The 15,419-nt window shown below is 29.1% G+C and overlaps 2 protein-coding genes across 2 annotated transcripts; one reads left to right on the top strand and one right to left on the bottom strand.

Moving 5' to 3' along the window:
* The first annotated feature begins 239 nt into the window (after positions 1-239).
* Positions 240-2,784, top strand: LOC9304884 (salicylate/benzoate carboxyl methyltransferase). Its single transcript, XM_021016608.1, has 4 exons — positions 240-404; positions 500-575; positions 722-1,375; positions 2,096-2,784. Exons 2-4 carry the CDS (start codon positions 510-512, stop codon positions 2,480-2,482), a joined length of 1,107 nt encoding a protein of 368 aa, XP_020872267.1. The 5' UTR covers positions 240-404; positions 500-509; the 3' UTR covers positions 2,483-2,784.
* Positions 2,785-12,912: 10,128 nt separating this feature from the next.
* LOC9304885 (UDP-glycosyltransferase 76E9) lies at positions 12,913-14,777 on the bottom strand. Its single transcript, XM_002870832.2, has 2 exons — positions 14,207-14,777; positions 12,913-13,895 (listed from the first exon to the last, which is right to left on the bottom strand). The coding sequence occupies exons 1-2, from the start codon at positions 14,685-14,687 to the stop codon at positions 13,027-13,029; spliced, it is 1,350 nt and encodes a 449-aa protein (XP_002870878.1). The 5' UTR covers positions 14,688-14,777; the 3' UTR covers positions 12,913-13,026.
* Between the last annotated feature and the right edge of the window lie 642 nt (positions 14,778-15,419).

The raw sequence follows: 15,419 nt of genomic DNA on the forward strand, positions 1-15,419 counted from the left end.
TTGTTACCAATCACACCCATAAATTACATAAATGAATCATGCATGTTGCAATATTTAATTACAAGGATAAAAATATTCAATACTTGTTCTTTCATTTTGGATTTTTGGACAAGAAAATCCATTAATATATAGTTCTTAATTTTCGCAATCTTTCTTGCCACGTATTGCAAATACTCTCACGTACAATTAATATTCGTTTTCTGAGTTATAACATTAATAAATTTGGGAAGGTGAGAAAAAAAAAACAAAAATAAAATAAAATTTATTCATGGAAAAGCCCACACTCACACTCTCTCTCACACACATGCAATTTCTTGCAAGATGAATTATGCGGTCTATATATATGGTTCTAGACAATCATAGATCAAATATCACAATTCATCGTGCAAAGATACAATTCAAAGGTTTGTCCATCTATCATTGTCTCCCACAAGGTCCTGTTTTTTCTTGCATCCCTTTTGTGTTTAATCTACTCAAATCAAATTGTTATGTATTATAGGGACTTTAACATGGGGGTTCTTAGCATGAAAGGGGGAGATGGAGAACACAGTTATGCCAATAACTCCGAGGGGCAGGTACGTTTTGCCTCGACAATTTGTACGACTTATTTTGAATATTATTAGATTGAATAACAACTTATTTGCCCAAAAAAAAAAGAATAACAACTTTCTGATTAATATGTGCGTTTTTGTCTCTCTTTTTTGGCATTTTGGCTTCTTAGAAACGTCTTGCTTCTGATGCAAAACCGGTGGTGGTAGAAACCGTGAAAGAAATGATAGTGAAAATGAATTTTCCTGGTTGTGTAAAAGTGGCTGACTTAGGATGTTCTTCCGGGGAAAACACGTTATTGGTCATGTCCGAAATCGTCGACACGATCATAACATCATACCAACAAAAAGGCAAAAACTTACCAGAGATCAATTGTTGTCTGAACGATCTCCCAGACAACGATTTCAACACTACTTTCAAGTTGGTCCCTGCCTTCCACAAGTTGCTGAAGATGGATGTTAAAGGAAAATGCTTCATCTCAGGAGTCCCAGGCTCATTCTACTCAAGACTATTCCCAAGCAAATCTCTCCATTTTGTTCATTCATCTCTTTGTCTCCATTGGCTTTCCAAAGTTCCTAAGGGTCTTGAAGATAACAAGAAGAACGTGTACCTTAGAAGTCCATGCCTTCCAAATGTGTACAAGAGTTATTTGAGTCAGTTCAAGCATGACTTTTCGTTATTTCTAAGAATGCGTGCGGATGAGACTGTGTCAAATGGACGTATGGCTCTTACTTTTGTGGGCAGAAAAGCTTTGGATCCTTTATCTCAAGATTGTTTCCAAAATTGGTCGTCGATATCTGATTCCCTCCTCGACTTGGTTTCTGAGGTATTCATTGTGATAACTCTTCTTTGTTTTCTATTCTTTAACGAGCAAGCAATAAAGTATGGACATAAATTCACATATTCAAATTTTTAGTTTATATATATATTGAAATACAGGGAGGGAATATAGTTGAAATGTATATACTTTGAAGTTTGTTTGAAAAATCGCTAGGTGCTAGTCGGGCGTTCGGTATGGGCCTAGCGATTAATCGAACTAAATTAATCGGGGATTAGTTTTAGAGTTATTTTAATATTTTAAAAATATATTAATATAATATTATTTTCAAAATTGTAGTAAACACATAAATATATATTTAAGGCAAATTTTTATGATTTTTCATTAAAAATTATGACTTTTATTAAAATTTTGAGCATAAATTATTGTAAAACATCACAAACTTCCAATTCAAATGTTTAAATAACAAAAAAAAGAGTTGTTATATACTTGCAATCACAAAATAATTAGGATATGTAAGAATAGGCGGAAAATAATCGGATTATGCTGGAATTATTCGGATTAGGCGGAGAGTAATCGGGTGACTGATTTTTTTAAGGGATTAGTCATTAATCGAGGCGTAGAGGGTGACCCTAGCGATTAAGTGGGGAGTAATCGGACTAGGCGGGGATTTTTAGAACCGTATATTTTGAAATCATAAATTTGTGTGTATACTGCATGATTAAAAAAGTGTTGTTATATGATTTTTGAAATGTGTTTTGAGTGCAGGGTATTGTGAAGGAATCAGATGTAGCTTCTTTTAACTTGCCATTCTACAATCCTGACGAAAGTGAGGTGAGGGAAGTTATCGAAAGCGAGGGCTCTTTCGAAATCAATAATTTCGAGACAATCTTTGGTCTTCTCTTTTCATACAAAACTGGTCGTACCGAAGTGAAAGATGATGATAATAATTTGGACCAATCATGCCAATTTGAAGTCATTAGAAAGAGGACAAGCATCATAAGATCCATTACTGAACCAATGCTTGCTGCTCATTTTGGAGACGCCATTATGGATCGTCTGTTTGAGAGGTATACATACCATCTTTCCCAGCGTTACGATACTTTGCGCAACAAACCAACTGTTCAGTTCTTCGTTTCCTTGACAAGGAAGTAACAAACCTATAAGGAGATAGTAAGTGAAGAAACAAAAACCACGATATTAAGAATAAGTCACTTCCTTAAAATTTCTCTTTTAAGTGCCTTGTTCCTTGTTTATGGGCAAAGTAGTTCACGTTCTTTTGTTTGTAAGAACATTTGTTCCTTCCTCTTTGTTTAAGAAAAAAAAAAAGAGAGAAAAATTCGCCTAAAAAAGTTGGTCAACAAAGCCAATTTAAAATGTGATCTCATAAGTGTGACTGTGTGGTTTTAATATTTCTTTTTATGGATATCAAAACTTTCGTGTAGTTTTGTACTTAATTTCTTGTAGTTGCAGTTTAAAACAAATTCTTATCATAGCAAGCTTAAATATTTGCATGATATTAAAACAAATTCTTATAAAAAAAATGATATTAAAACAAAATAAATTCATGAACCAAAATTTAGTCACTCTTTTCTTACACGCTAACTAGTGCTTATCTTAAGTTCACCTTGTCTCTCTTCATTTTTTTGTACTATATTAACGTGAGACAAACGTAACACCATAAAAATATCGGCCCACTATGAGTATAATAAAGGGTTTTGTGCAAAAAAAAACCTCAAAATCGTCCATTTTTACAACTTTACCCCTACCTCCGAAAAATGCAGAATAATCATATGAATTCAAAAATAATATGCAATATACCTTTTTTTTTGCTATTGTCAAGTTTTAAAAAATTTGATAAGTAATATATCAAATCGAAGCCTTCGAGACGAAGAGTTCAATTCTACCTTTAGATTTTTAAAAATCAAATGTATGTGATCGTGAATACATTTACAATATATGTATAAGAGCTATATTACGTTTGTCTCACGTTAAAAAAAAAATATAAAATATTAGATCATCTAATCATAATGTTGATTTTTTTTTTTAAATCTAATGTTAAATTATATACTAAAAAAAAACTATACATTTTCACAACTAGGGCATCGTTCTTTGCAAAAATACGGCTGAAAAATAAAATTTAAATCGATGTAGAAAAACATTTGTAGACTTAATCACGCGCTTGAAGTGAGAGTTGACATAATGTTGATTATTGATATTGATTGATCAATTTTGGTTAAGTTAATCCATCTCATGCTTTTTTGTTTTCAATAAATATACAAATCTATTAAATAAATCTACCCAAAAAGTTGTATTTTTGCTGTAATTTATAACCATTGATTCACTCTATCGAGGAAAAATGCTGTCAGAAAATATAGTTTTGTTCAAAATAATCAATCACGTATCTTTTTATTTCAGTAAATTTTAAAATATTCAATAAATCTATTGAATGAGTTACATTAATTGGTATATTATATAATCACTGACTAGACTATACTGAATAAAGATGCTTTCAAAGAAGACAGTTTTTGTTTCAACTAATCCATCACGTTCTTCCTTTTATTTTAGACTTTTTAGTAAATATAAAAAATATAAAATACGCGTAATCGAATCGAATCAAATCAAATTCTTAACATGTATCACATGTCAAGTGTCAACACTTACGAGGCACTAAGAGAGTTTCTTCTGGCTCTCATAAAAAGATTTTGCCGGTTATTTTCTTAGGGTTTTCCAGAAAAACTTATACTCTCTCTCTTTCACAATATTAAAAGTTTTAAATAAAAGCACAAAATTAAAAAAAGTAATTAATTTTGAGTTTTTCACATTAAAAATATAAATGAATATCTATTAGAATTAATTTGACCAATGATATAATTAACAGTAGAATATAAATTATTAAAAAGCTGTTTAATTTAACGTTTTGCATAGAAACTTGAATTATTTTTTCAAAACATCATATATTATGAAAAAAAAAAAAACTAAAACATCATATAATATGAAACAGAGGAAGTAATATTCAAGTCCATTGCAATACTTAAAAACTGACACCATTACCAACTATATCAACCACCAGCGTTAAAGGAGTTGGTTCGACTTAAATTAAATATCATTTTATTAACGAAATATGAGGATAAAAACCGATATCACTGTTTTCACACTTTTATCCACACATATATCGTCACTTTTATCAACACATTTTGTTTTCAAAATAACTAATTAGTTAAATTCAAAACTAACAAAAAAACCAAGTTATTGTTTTACTCTTTTGAATTAAAATTTCTTTTGAGAAAATTCAGTTTTGTTTACACTAATACACCATTGTTTGATTTCACTTAAATATAAAAATATTAGATAAATCTACTCATAGTGTTGCTTATTAATATTGACTGATTTGACTTTATCGAATGACGAAAAAAGAAATATTTTTGTTTATAAGAATCCATCACCTACTTTGTTGTTTTCAATAAATATAAAAATGTATTAAATAAATATACTCAAAGAGCTGTATTATTACTGTAATTTATAATCATTTATTGACTACTAGATCCTGATCTCGTACGTGCAAGGTTTCATATTTTAACAAAATTTCTAACAAATTTTAATTCAATATAGATTATTTTTTTGTTTTATGATATATATATATTTTAGTGTATTAGATTTGGATCCACACGTATGTGTAGAGATATTTTTATAGAAATTGTTATATAGATATTCAAAATATAAAATATTTTGTTGTGTTAGAGAAATTCGTAAAATTATACATAATATAAAGTTAGAGTAATGAACGAAATTCAGTTGCGTTAGTGCATAGTTATATTTTAAGATCCGGATCTACACGTACGTACAAAATTATATTTAAGATAAAACTAAGATATAATTTAGTTACAACAGTTAAGTGATGTTACATTTTTATTTTCTAAATTAATTAAAATATTTTTAACAATTTGATTACATGTGTTAAATATGATATGAATTTGGTTTTAGTTTGGGTTATTTCATGTATATTAGTTAGGCGTAACTATTTAGGAATGGAAAACCTATCCGGTCCTGTATCTATCATTAATTCTTCGTCCTATAACCCATCTCGTATACGTGAAATAAAAATATTACAGTCCCGTATCCATCATAAATAGAATATTTGTAACTGAAAACGTACGTACATGATTATGTGTGTAAGCAAATTTATTTTATATAGTGGTCATAACCCAAACTCATATCAGTTGGGTATTTAGTTTGATTTTTAATTTATGTTTCTCTTCCATACCGTCTCGCAATTCCTATTCTCATTTCATTCCCTTAAAATCATGTTCCAAATTCTTGTTTCTTTACCTTAAGTACTATATAATATATACTGTGAGTTTTGCGGATTAATATGTATGATGTTAAAGTTACAAATATATTTTAACAAATTTATTAGTGTTTCTTTTATTAGCCAAATTTTGAATATTCTTCTTTTCATTCTTAATCATAAATTAATTCAAATTTTGGACTAAAAATAAAAATTTGAGATACATCTATAAAAAGGATCTCGTGCATAATTTGTTTTGAATGCAAAATTTATAATTAGTTTACATTATTTTGAAAACTGTATGCAATATATTATGGATTTATTTAAAGAAGATCCGGTTAAAAATAAAAAAAATAAAACACAAAATTTTTGAAATTAATACGTACAATCTATTTTTTAGATATTTCCGAAACTTTGATCAAAAAAAAAAAAAAAAAAAAATTTCTCTGAAACTTGCTCTAAACGAATACCATAATGATAATTATTTTAAATTTATTATTATTTGAGTTTATTTCATAGTAAATATAAATATTTGTTAATATCTAAAATCATTTTTAGAAATTGTGAAATAAATTTCGTTTTATATCTCAAAATTTGCGAAAATAATATAACAAAACTGAATCTTAAAATATTTGTTTTTATTTTTTTTAAGAAATTTCAAATTCAATCTTAAAATCCTGCATTGATAAAACTTACAAGAGTTAATTAGCTAGGAGACCATAGATCCAAGTAATTAAAATATTTTTTTTGGTATTATGGTCACATGCCTAAGACAACAGTAATTTTTGCCCATTTTTATCCCCAAACTAACTCTACTTACCTCATGTTTTGTTTTCATTTTAATTTCTGATTTTTGGATGTCTATTTTTTTCTTATGTTCATTTCTCTCTCTCTTTGTCTCTCAACTCTGTTCTAATTCATTCAAACCGAGCAAGAAAACAACGTCGTCATTACTATTGACACTGCCGTATCAGAGAATTATATAGTAAATTTATTCGCCGGAAGAGATAACTTTTCACGATACAAATAAAGATCTACAACAATGTTTGGATAAACATGTCAGTTAATAGTTATCTATAAATTTAGTTAAATTTCCATACACTTTCATAGAATTATAACTCTAACTATTTTGTGCTAAATTTATTAATAGATATCTACGCAATTAAGTTAGTGGTTTAAAAGTTTTAATTTTCAGCCATACGTTTTTGTTATAGATCCAAATTAAAGTCGGTCGCATTTAATAACCGTCACTTCGTCCTATCAGTTGACGAGTAAAAGTCAATTCAACTGTTGAACATTTATTAAATGTCATATTTCTTTTTCTCCTCCCCCACGCTTTTTATCTAGGAACTGGATAGTCCGGATTTTACACACTTATAGAAAGGTTAACCGAGTAACCGCCTTGCGGACGGGTTAGCAAACTATGCTTTTACTTTTTCTTTAGGTAAAAAACTATGCTGAAAAATAAAATTTAAATCGATGTAGAAAAAACTTTGTAGACTTAATCACGCGCTCGAAGCCAGAGTTGACATAATGTTGATTATTGATATTGATTGATCAATTTTGGTTAAGTTAATCCATCACATGCTTTTTTGTTTTCAATAAATATACAAATCTATTAAATAAATACCCAAAAAGTTGTATTTTTGCTGTAATTTATAACCATTGATTCAATCTATTCGAGGAAAAATGCTGTCAGAAAAAATAGTTTTGTTCAAAAATCAATCACGTATCTTTTTATTTCAATAAATTTTAAAATATTCAATAAATCTATTGAATGTGTTACATTAATTGGTATATTATATAAATTATAGGAATCTTTCAAAGAAGACAATTTTTGTTTCAACTAATCCATCACGTTCTTCCTTATATTTTAGAATTTTTAGTAAATATAAAAAATATAAAATACGTGTAATCGAATCGAATCAAATCAAGTTCTTAGAACATGTGTTAAGATGAATCTGCAACCACTCCCGAGGCCATAAGAGAGTTTCTTCGATCACTCAGAAAAAGATTTTGCCAGTTATTTTCTTAGAGTTTTCTTGAAAACCTTATAATATTCAAGTGCTTTGAAATACTCAAAAACTGACACCATTACCAACTACATCAACACCCAACGTTAAAGGAGTGGTTCGACTTAAATTAAATATCTTTTTATTAACAAAATATGAGGATGAAAACCTATATCACTGTTTTCACACTTTTATCCACACATGTCACTTATCAACACATTTTGATTTCAAAATAACTGATTAGTTAAATTCAAAACTAACAAAAAACGAAGTTATTGTTTTACTCTTCTGAATTAAAATTTCATTTGAGAAAATTCAGTTTTGTTTACACTAATACATCATTGTTTGATTTCACTTAAATATAAAAATATTAGATAAATCTACTCATAGTGTTGATTATTAATATGACTGATTTGACTTTATCGAATGAAGAAAAAAATCATTTTTGTTTATATGAATCCACCACCTACTTTGTTGTTTTCAATAAATATAAAAATCTATTAAATAAATATACTCAAAGAGCAGTATTTTGCTATAATTTATTACTCCATCCGTTTCGTTTTAGTTGTCGTTTTTGTTTTTTCACACAAATTAAAAAAAGCATTAAATTTTCTGTTTTACCCTTTATTAATATATTTTATAAAAATATTCATTGGCCAAAACATTAAAACAGTAGGGATAAAACTAGAATTTTCACCAAACATTTGCATTGAAAACCTAAAACGACAACTATTATAAACAAAATTTAAATCCTAAAACGACAACTAAACTGAAACGGAGGGAGTATCATTTATTAACTACTAGATTATTTTGTTGTTTTATCTAACAAATTTTAATTCAATATAGATTATTTTGTTGTTTTATGATATATATATTTTAGTGTATTAGATCTGGATCCACACGTACGTGCAGAGATATTTTTATAGAAATTGTTATATAGATTTTCAAAATATAAATATTTTGTTGTGTTAGTGACCTTCGTAAAAGTATAGATAATAGAAAGTTCGAGTAATGAACGAAATTCAGTTGCGTTAGTGCATAGTTATATTTTAAGATCTGGAGCTACACGTACGTATGAAATTATATTTAAGATAAAATTAAGTTATAATTTAGTTACAAAAGTTAAGTGATGTTACGTTTTTATTTTCTAAACTAATTAAAACATTTTTAACAGTTTGATTACATGTGTTAAATAGGATATGGATTCAGTTTTAATTTGATTTATTTCATTTATATTAGCTAGGTGTAACTATTTTGGAACAGAAAACCTATCTCGTATACGTGAAATAAAAATATTACGGTCTCATATCCGTCATAAATAGAATATGTGTAACTGAAAACGTACGTACACTAGATGTTAATTCGCGGTACACCGCGGGCCTCAATATTATTTGAAATTTTTTTAATTATTAATTTAAATATTTTCTTTGACATATACGAATTTTTTTTATTAATTAAAATGTATATATTGATATTGAGAGTTGTATATATCTATAAATGGTAGAATTAGTCAATTTCAATTTCATTTTAGTAAAAATAGATTTTAAAAAATTTCCAATACATCACTCACTTGTACTCAAATTATGCCATTTCCAATTTTATAAAATTACACACATACGATATTGTGTTTCATTTCATTTGAATATATTGATTTTAAAAAAAATAAAATTTATAGTATTTATGAATTTATATTTAGTGCAAAGGAAATATAAGTTATAAATGTGTGTATATTTAGAAGATAAAGTGTTTTGGATTTATTTTATGACATTAGTAATAGTTAGAAAGATTTTTAGTTTAATGAAGTTTGTATAAAGTTATTAAAAGTAATATTTTCTATTTGATAGGAAAAAAAAAGGGAAAAAATTGGTACCGTTAACGGATTAGAGTCTCTCGGTGCCATAACGGAAAAAACAATTCCGACTGTCAAAGAACTTCAATTCACCATCCTCTGCCATCTTGTAAACTTTGAATAAATCTTGGCAGTATGGATAGATGTCGATTATTATTTGGGATTGCAAATAAGGTCTCTCAAATTCCGATTGGATTTTAGAAGATCAAAGCCTCCGGCGAGAACAATCTCCATGTTGCAACTGAACAGAATATGGATAATTTAGTGGATGCATGTAAGTGACTGCTATCAACCGAGTGCGTAATCAAGCAATGGAGTACATGAGACAACTCAATCGATTGTTCAATTCATAATCTGAGCAATCTAAAGGTTAGTGCTTTTCTGAAATCGATGATTGAGACAACAACTTTTTCCTTAAGGTCTGTTTAAAATGTATTTATTGATGGTGAATAATAGGTAGAATTGAAAGTAGTTTATAGAAAGGAATCAAACTAATTCACAATTAATATGCAACTGAATTACCTCAATATCAGATAACACCAACTCTAGAGTTTCACCAGTGTTGGCTGTGTACTGCCGCCAGGAGTGAAGTACCTTCACTTGGACTCTCCAATGTGTGGTGTATGGCCTGACATCTTTGAGGTAAGCAAATGTTGCCGCAGCCATTGTTTGCTCGATTATGTTTAGAGAAAATGTTTAGATTAGAGGTTGTGAGTGCTGATGATAATGAGAAGTTAGATATGGAACTATATATAGGGTCATAGATTAGGTTAAAGAAAACTTGATTACAAAGCATATTGGTATCACAATCTCTTCCAAATCGGCATAAAATCTCTGCATTGTTATAATTATGGAATCTAGATTAATGGTTAGCAATTAATCGGTTGTGGTTATCATAAATCTGTTGAAAGGAGAGGATCCCTTAAAGATTCTCTGAAATGATAAGAACAGAGGATAGGCGGGAAAATAAATTCAATTAGTAGAGGGAAACACATATTTGGAAGTCCTTTAAATTGATAGAAGCAGAAAATTGTATTGTTAAAGATTGCATTGACGAAAATGGAGGAACAATAGACATGATAAGGTATGTGAGAAGTTATTTGTTTTGATTGTGTAAATAAAAGTAGAATCAATTAGGTATTATTAGCATCCGGAGATATTTGAATATGGAAATAGTTTAGGAATATGTTAAGTGCGAATTGGTAGCTTAATTATGGAATTCTAGAAGTAATTAGAGTCAATATTTCAATATGGTTTAAAGACAACATTCTTAAAATTTCTTATCCAAGATCCGGATAGATTTAAATCCGGATAAAACACGGATCCAAATGAATTAATGCAAAAAAAAAAACCCTATAAAAATGTATATGTAGATGATTATGTGTGTAAACAAATTTATTTTATATAGTGGTCATAACAGAACTCATACCAGTTGGGTATTTAGTTTGATTTTTAATTTATGTTTCCCTTCCATCCCGTCTCGTAATTCCTATTCTCATTTCATTCCCTTAAAATCATGTTCCAAATTCTTGTTTCTTTATATGTATGATTAATATGTATGATGTTAAAGTTACAAATATATTTTAACAAATTTATTAGTGTTTCTTTTATTAGCCAAATTTTGAATATTCTTCTTTTCATTCTTTTATCATAAATTAATTCAATTTTTGGACTAAAAATAAAAATTTGAGATACATCTATAAAAAGGATCTCATGCATAATTTGTTTTGAAATGCAAAATCTATAATTAGTTTACATTATTTCGAAAATTGTGTGCAATATATTATGGATTTATTTAAGGAAGATCCGGTTAAAAAGAGAAAATAAAACATAAAATTTTCGAAATTAATATGTACAATCTATTGTTTTAGATATTTTTGAAAGTTTCTGTAAACGAAGACCATAATGATAATTACTTTAAATTTATTATTATTTGAGTTTATTTTATAGTAAATATAAATATTTGTTAATATCTAAAATCGAAATTGTGAAATAAATTTCGCTTTATATTTCAAAATTTGTGAAAATACTATAACAAAACTGAATCTTAAGATATTTGTATTTAATGTTTTTAAGAAATTCCAAATTCAATCTTAAAATCTTCCATTGATAAAACTTTTTAGACGATATTGTTTTTAATTTTGAATTAAAATGATATTATTTTTATTTTTGATATAAAATAGTCTATTAGGATTGGTTTAGATAAAATCTTAGTTGGATATCAAATCTTAGTTTTTCAATTCTCATTGGTTAACAATTTTTTAGAAATTAATTTCAAATTTTCGTTCATAACTAATAAGAGAGAAAAAGTGAGTTTAATTTTTTGGAAACTTATACTCCCTCCATTTCGTTTTACTTGTCGTTTTAGGACTTAAATTTTGTTTCGTAATAGTTGTCGTTTTAAGTTTTCAATGCAAATGTTTGGTAAAAATTCCAGTATTATCCCAATTGTTTTAATGTTTTGGCCAATGAAAAAATTTATAAGATATATTAATAAAGGGTAAAACAGAAAATTTAATGCTTTTCTTAATTTGTATGAGAAAATCTTAAACGACAACTAAAACGAAACGGAGGGAGTAATTACTTAAAAGAATTTTACTTTTTTTTTGTCATCAGAATTTTACTATTTTGATTTAAATATATTAATTTTGTGATTACTATTATACTTTTAATGAATTTATTTAAAAACACTTACAACTAATGACATCTTTTATAATATTTTACACTTCATAAAGTTATTTAATAGTTAGAGATTCCCAATTATTAGTATAGATATCAAAAATGTTGTCGGAAAAATTAGGTTTGTTTAAACTAATATTACAAGTACTTCTTTCATTTCAATAAACGGGTAGTATTAATTGATATAATATATAATCAGTGATTGGACTATACAGAATAATTCTGCTTTCAAATAAGATTCAGTTTTGTTTCAACTAATCCATCACGTTCTTCGTTTTATTATAGTACATATAAAAATATAAAATAAGTCGAATCAAATCGAATAAAATCAAATATATTCTTAGAGCATGAGTCAGCATGTATGATCAGCTAGGGTTAATCTGCAATCAACAATCAACAATGGTTAATCTGCAATCAACAAATCGGCTCATCTTTTGTAGGATTTGGTCCGACATTTTCTGCGGCTGCTGCTTGACTCAGTTGCCGTGACCGACGAACCAGAATTCTTCTCTTCCCCCCATGAGTTTTAGCCATCATCAGTCGGAATTTCAACAGAGGGAAGCGAGAGAGAGAGAGATTGAGATTCTAGGGTTAGAAAATGAAATCGATGTGTCTAAAATGGCGAGTCAAACAAACTTCGCTAATTAATTGTAAAGTCAACAAAAATTTTATGATTTAAATGTCTTCATCGTAGTCCAAGATTAAATCGTCCCAAATTTGAAAGTTCATGATTTTTTTGACATTTTTCCCTACATTAATTATGAAAAGTTCATCACTTTTATTTATAATTTAAACTTAAATTATGCAAAACCAAACCATAGATATGTCTAGAAGTGAAATGACTAAATATACAAATTTTATTTGTAAATGTTCATAGAGTCTTGATTAAGTCATCCAGTGAATCGTGTGAAGAACCTTCAGGTAGTACAGAGCATTTGAGTTTCTCTTTCAAACTGAGAGCTCTCATCTTCATCTCCTCTCCTTCTTCATCCACCATTAACCTTTTCGCAGCTCTCTCGACTACTCCTTTCTTTAGTTCACCCTCCACTTGAACCCCAACTCTCCAGACACACTCCACGTACCTCGCATTTACCTTTTGGTCAGTAGTAAAAGGCCTACAAATCATCGGAACTCCTTCACCCATGCTCTCTAGAGTCGAGTTCCATCCACAATGACTCCAAAATGCTCCAACCGCAGAATGTGCAAGAACTTGCTTTTGTGGAGCCCATTTCACAATGTAGCCTCGATCAGATATTTCCATCTTACTAAATAACTCCTCATTAGAAAATTCAGAACCAAGGATGGACCCGGGTCTAATCACCCACAAGAAGTGTTGGTTACTACTAACCAACCCCGAAGCCATTTCCAACACTTCTTTAGTTTCCATCAAAGTAAAGCTTCCCAAACTTATGTAAATCACCGAGCTCGGCTTTTGTTTGTTCAGCCAATCTATGCAGCTCTCATCCTCTTCTATTAGACTTGTAGGAGGAGCTGAAGCCATCATATGAAGAGGGCCTATAGGATATATCGGAATTTTAAGTTCTTGTTGAAGCCAGTCCAAGGATGAAATCTCTAGACAACTCACTGTGTTGATTATCATAGAGGAAGCTGTGCCTATATCACATGAACTTTTAAACACTTCCACTGAGGCTTCTACTGGTGCAAATGCTGAAGTCGGTAGGTCTTTGTATCTAAGGGGATGCAACTCTGGCACTAGCTCCTCTTCTCGCCCACATCCTTCTGTGAAAATTAAAAGCAAAATTGTGGGTGATTCCATTTTAGTTTTTTAAGAAACGAATGTATTTCTTTAACAAAAAAAAAAGAATGTATTTTTCTCTTTTTTAAATAAAAATAAATATTGTTAAAACTAAAAAAATTTTGTAATAAAATTTCACATCTCACAAAACAAAAATTTCAGTTTACTAGAACAGATTCCCAAATTGTAAACGCAAATGGCAAAAAGCAAACAACTATTTTCCCTTCGTACAAATACCATATTTTAACATGTAATTTGCAAAACTAAATCAATTTCAACGTATAGACAGAGATACCTTTGAGGGGAGCCAAGCCATCTTTTGCATAGAGTTTGCACATGGCATAGCGACAAGCAAAAGCCGTTGCATTTTCGGTACTGAAAATAATTTTGGGAAGGTTAAACTCTTTGGCTGCAGCTTCAGCAAAGTACATGAACTCGTCGTAGATGACACATGCGATCTCTTCTTGTTGTTGCGCCAAAAATTGACCCAAACACTTCTTGAAGCTAACCTCACACTCTTTGTTGAGTTTAATGAGAAACCAAACTGGCCCTAGATCCTTCAGATCCGAGGCTGGTAAGCTCTCTGGGATGGTGATGAACTGAAAATCAGCTAAGTCTTTTGAAGGCTTCAAGTAATTGAACTTGGTCTGAGCAACTGTAATGGAGAAACCCTTTAAGTGAAGGGCTCTCGCGAGTTGCATCATTGGAGATATGTGTCCTTGTGCTGGAGCTGGAATCAACACTATCCTTCTCCTCCTCTCTTGCTTTTCCTCCATTTCCAAATTTCTCTTTCCTCTGTTTTTTTTTTTTTTTTTCCGGTTGCTTTCTTTCCAGCTACAAGAAAATGACACAAATATAATATAACTTATTTCCTTATTTTCTTTTTAAAAGAAAGAAAAAATCAAGAAATATGAAATGTTTTTTAAGAAAAGAATGATAGAGTAATTGCATTATCTAACAATAGAAAATTGGAAAATTAAGTGACTAACAAAAATTCATTAAAAACAAAACGTAGTTTTCCCTTATTCAGGACAAAAAAATACTATTATCAAACGTATATTTCCCTTACCAAACCAAGTATCTGTAAATTGTTACAATGAAATGTAAGACATGCAAATGGTAGTTTATCGATATATTCTACTAAATATCGTCCAATATACAATAGGCCAAAAAGTTTAGTAAAATTATTAAAATAGGCCAAATCTTTTTAGATTAAATAATTCTTGTTCTGCATGAAATGTCAAAAAAAAAATTCTTGTGGATCTACGAAAAATATACATATTTGTTTGTTTAATTATAGGAATAATCTGCGTCATCCATCTTATGCTATGGATAGTTTTGTCCAAGTTCTCCAAATATGGGAGTATGTGATTGTTTCGATGATTACCAAGAAAGTTAACGCTCATGACGAAAATGCAATAGATGGTTCATCTATAATGTTTCAAGACATCTACATGATCTCTATTATCACCATTAGTAGCAAATAACTCACCAGCGATCAGAACTTT

The sequence above is a fragment of the Arabidopsis lyrata genome (assembly GCF_000004255.2).
Source record: "Arabidopsis lyrata subsp. lyrata unplaced genomic scaffold ARALYscaffold_7, whole genome shotgun sequence".
Classification (NCBI taxonomy): Eukaryota; Viridiplantae; Streptophyta; class Magnoliopsida; order Brassicales; family Brassicaceae; genus Arabidopsis; species Arabidopsis lyrata.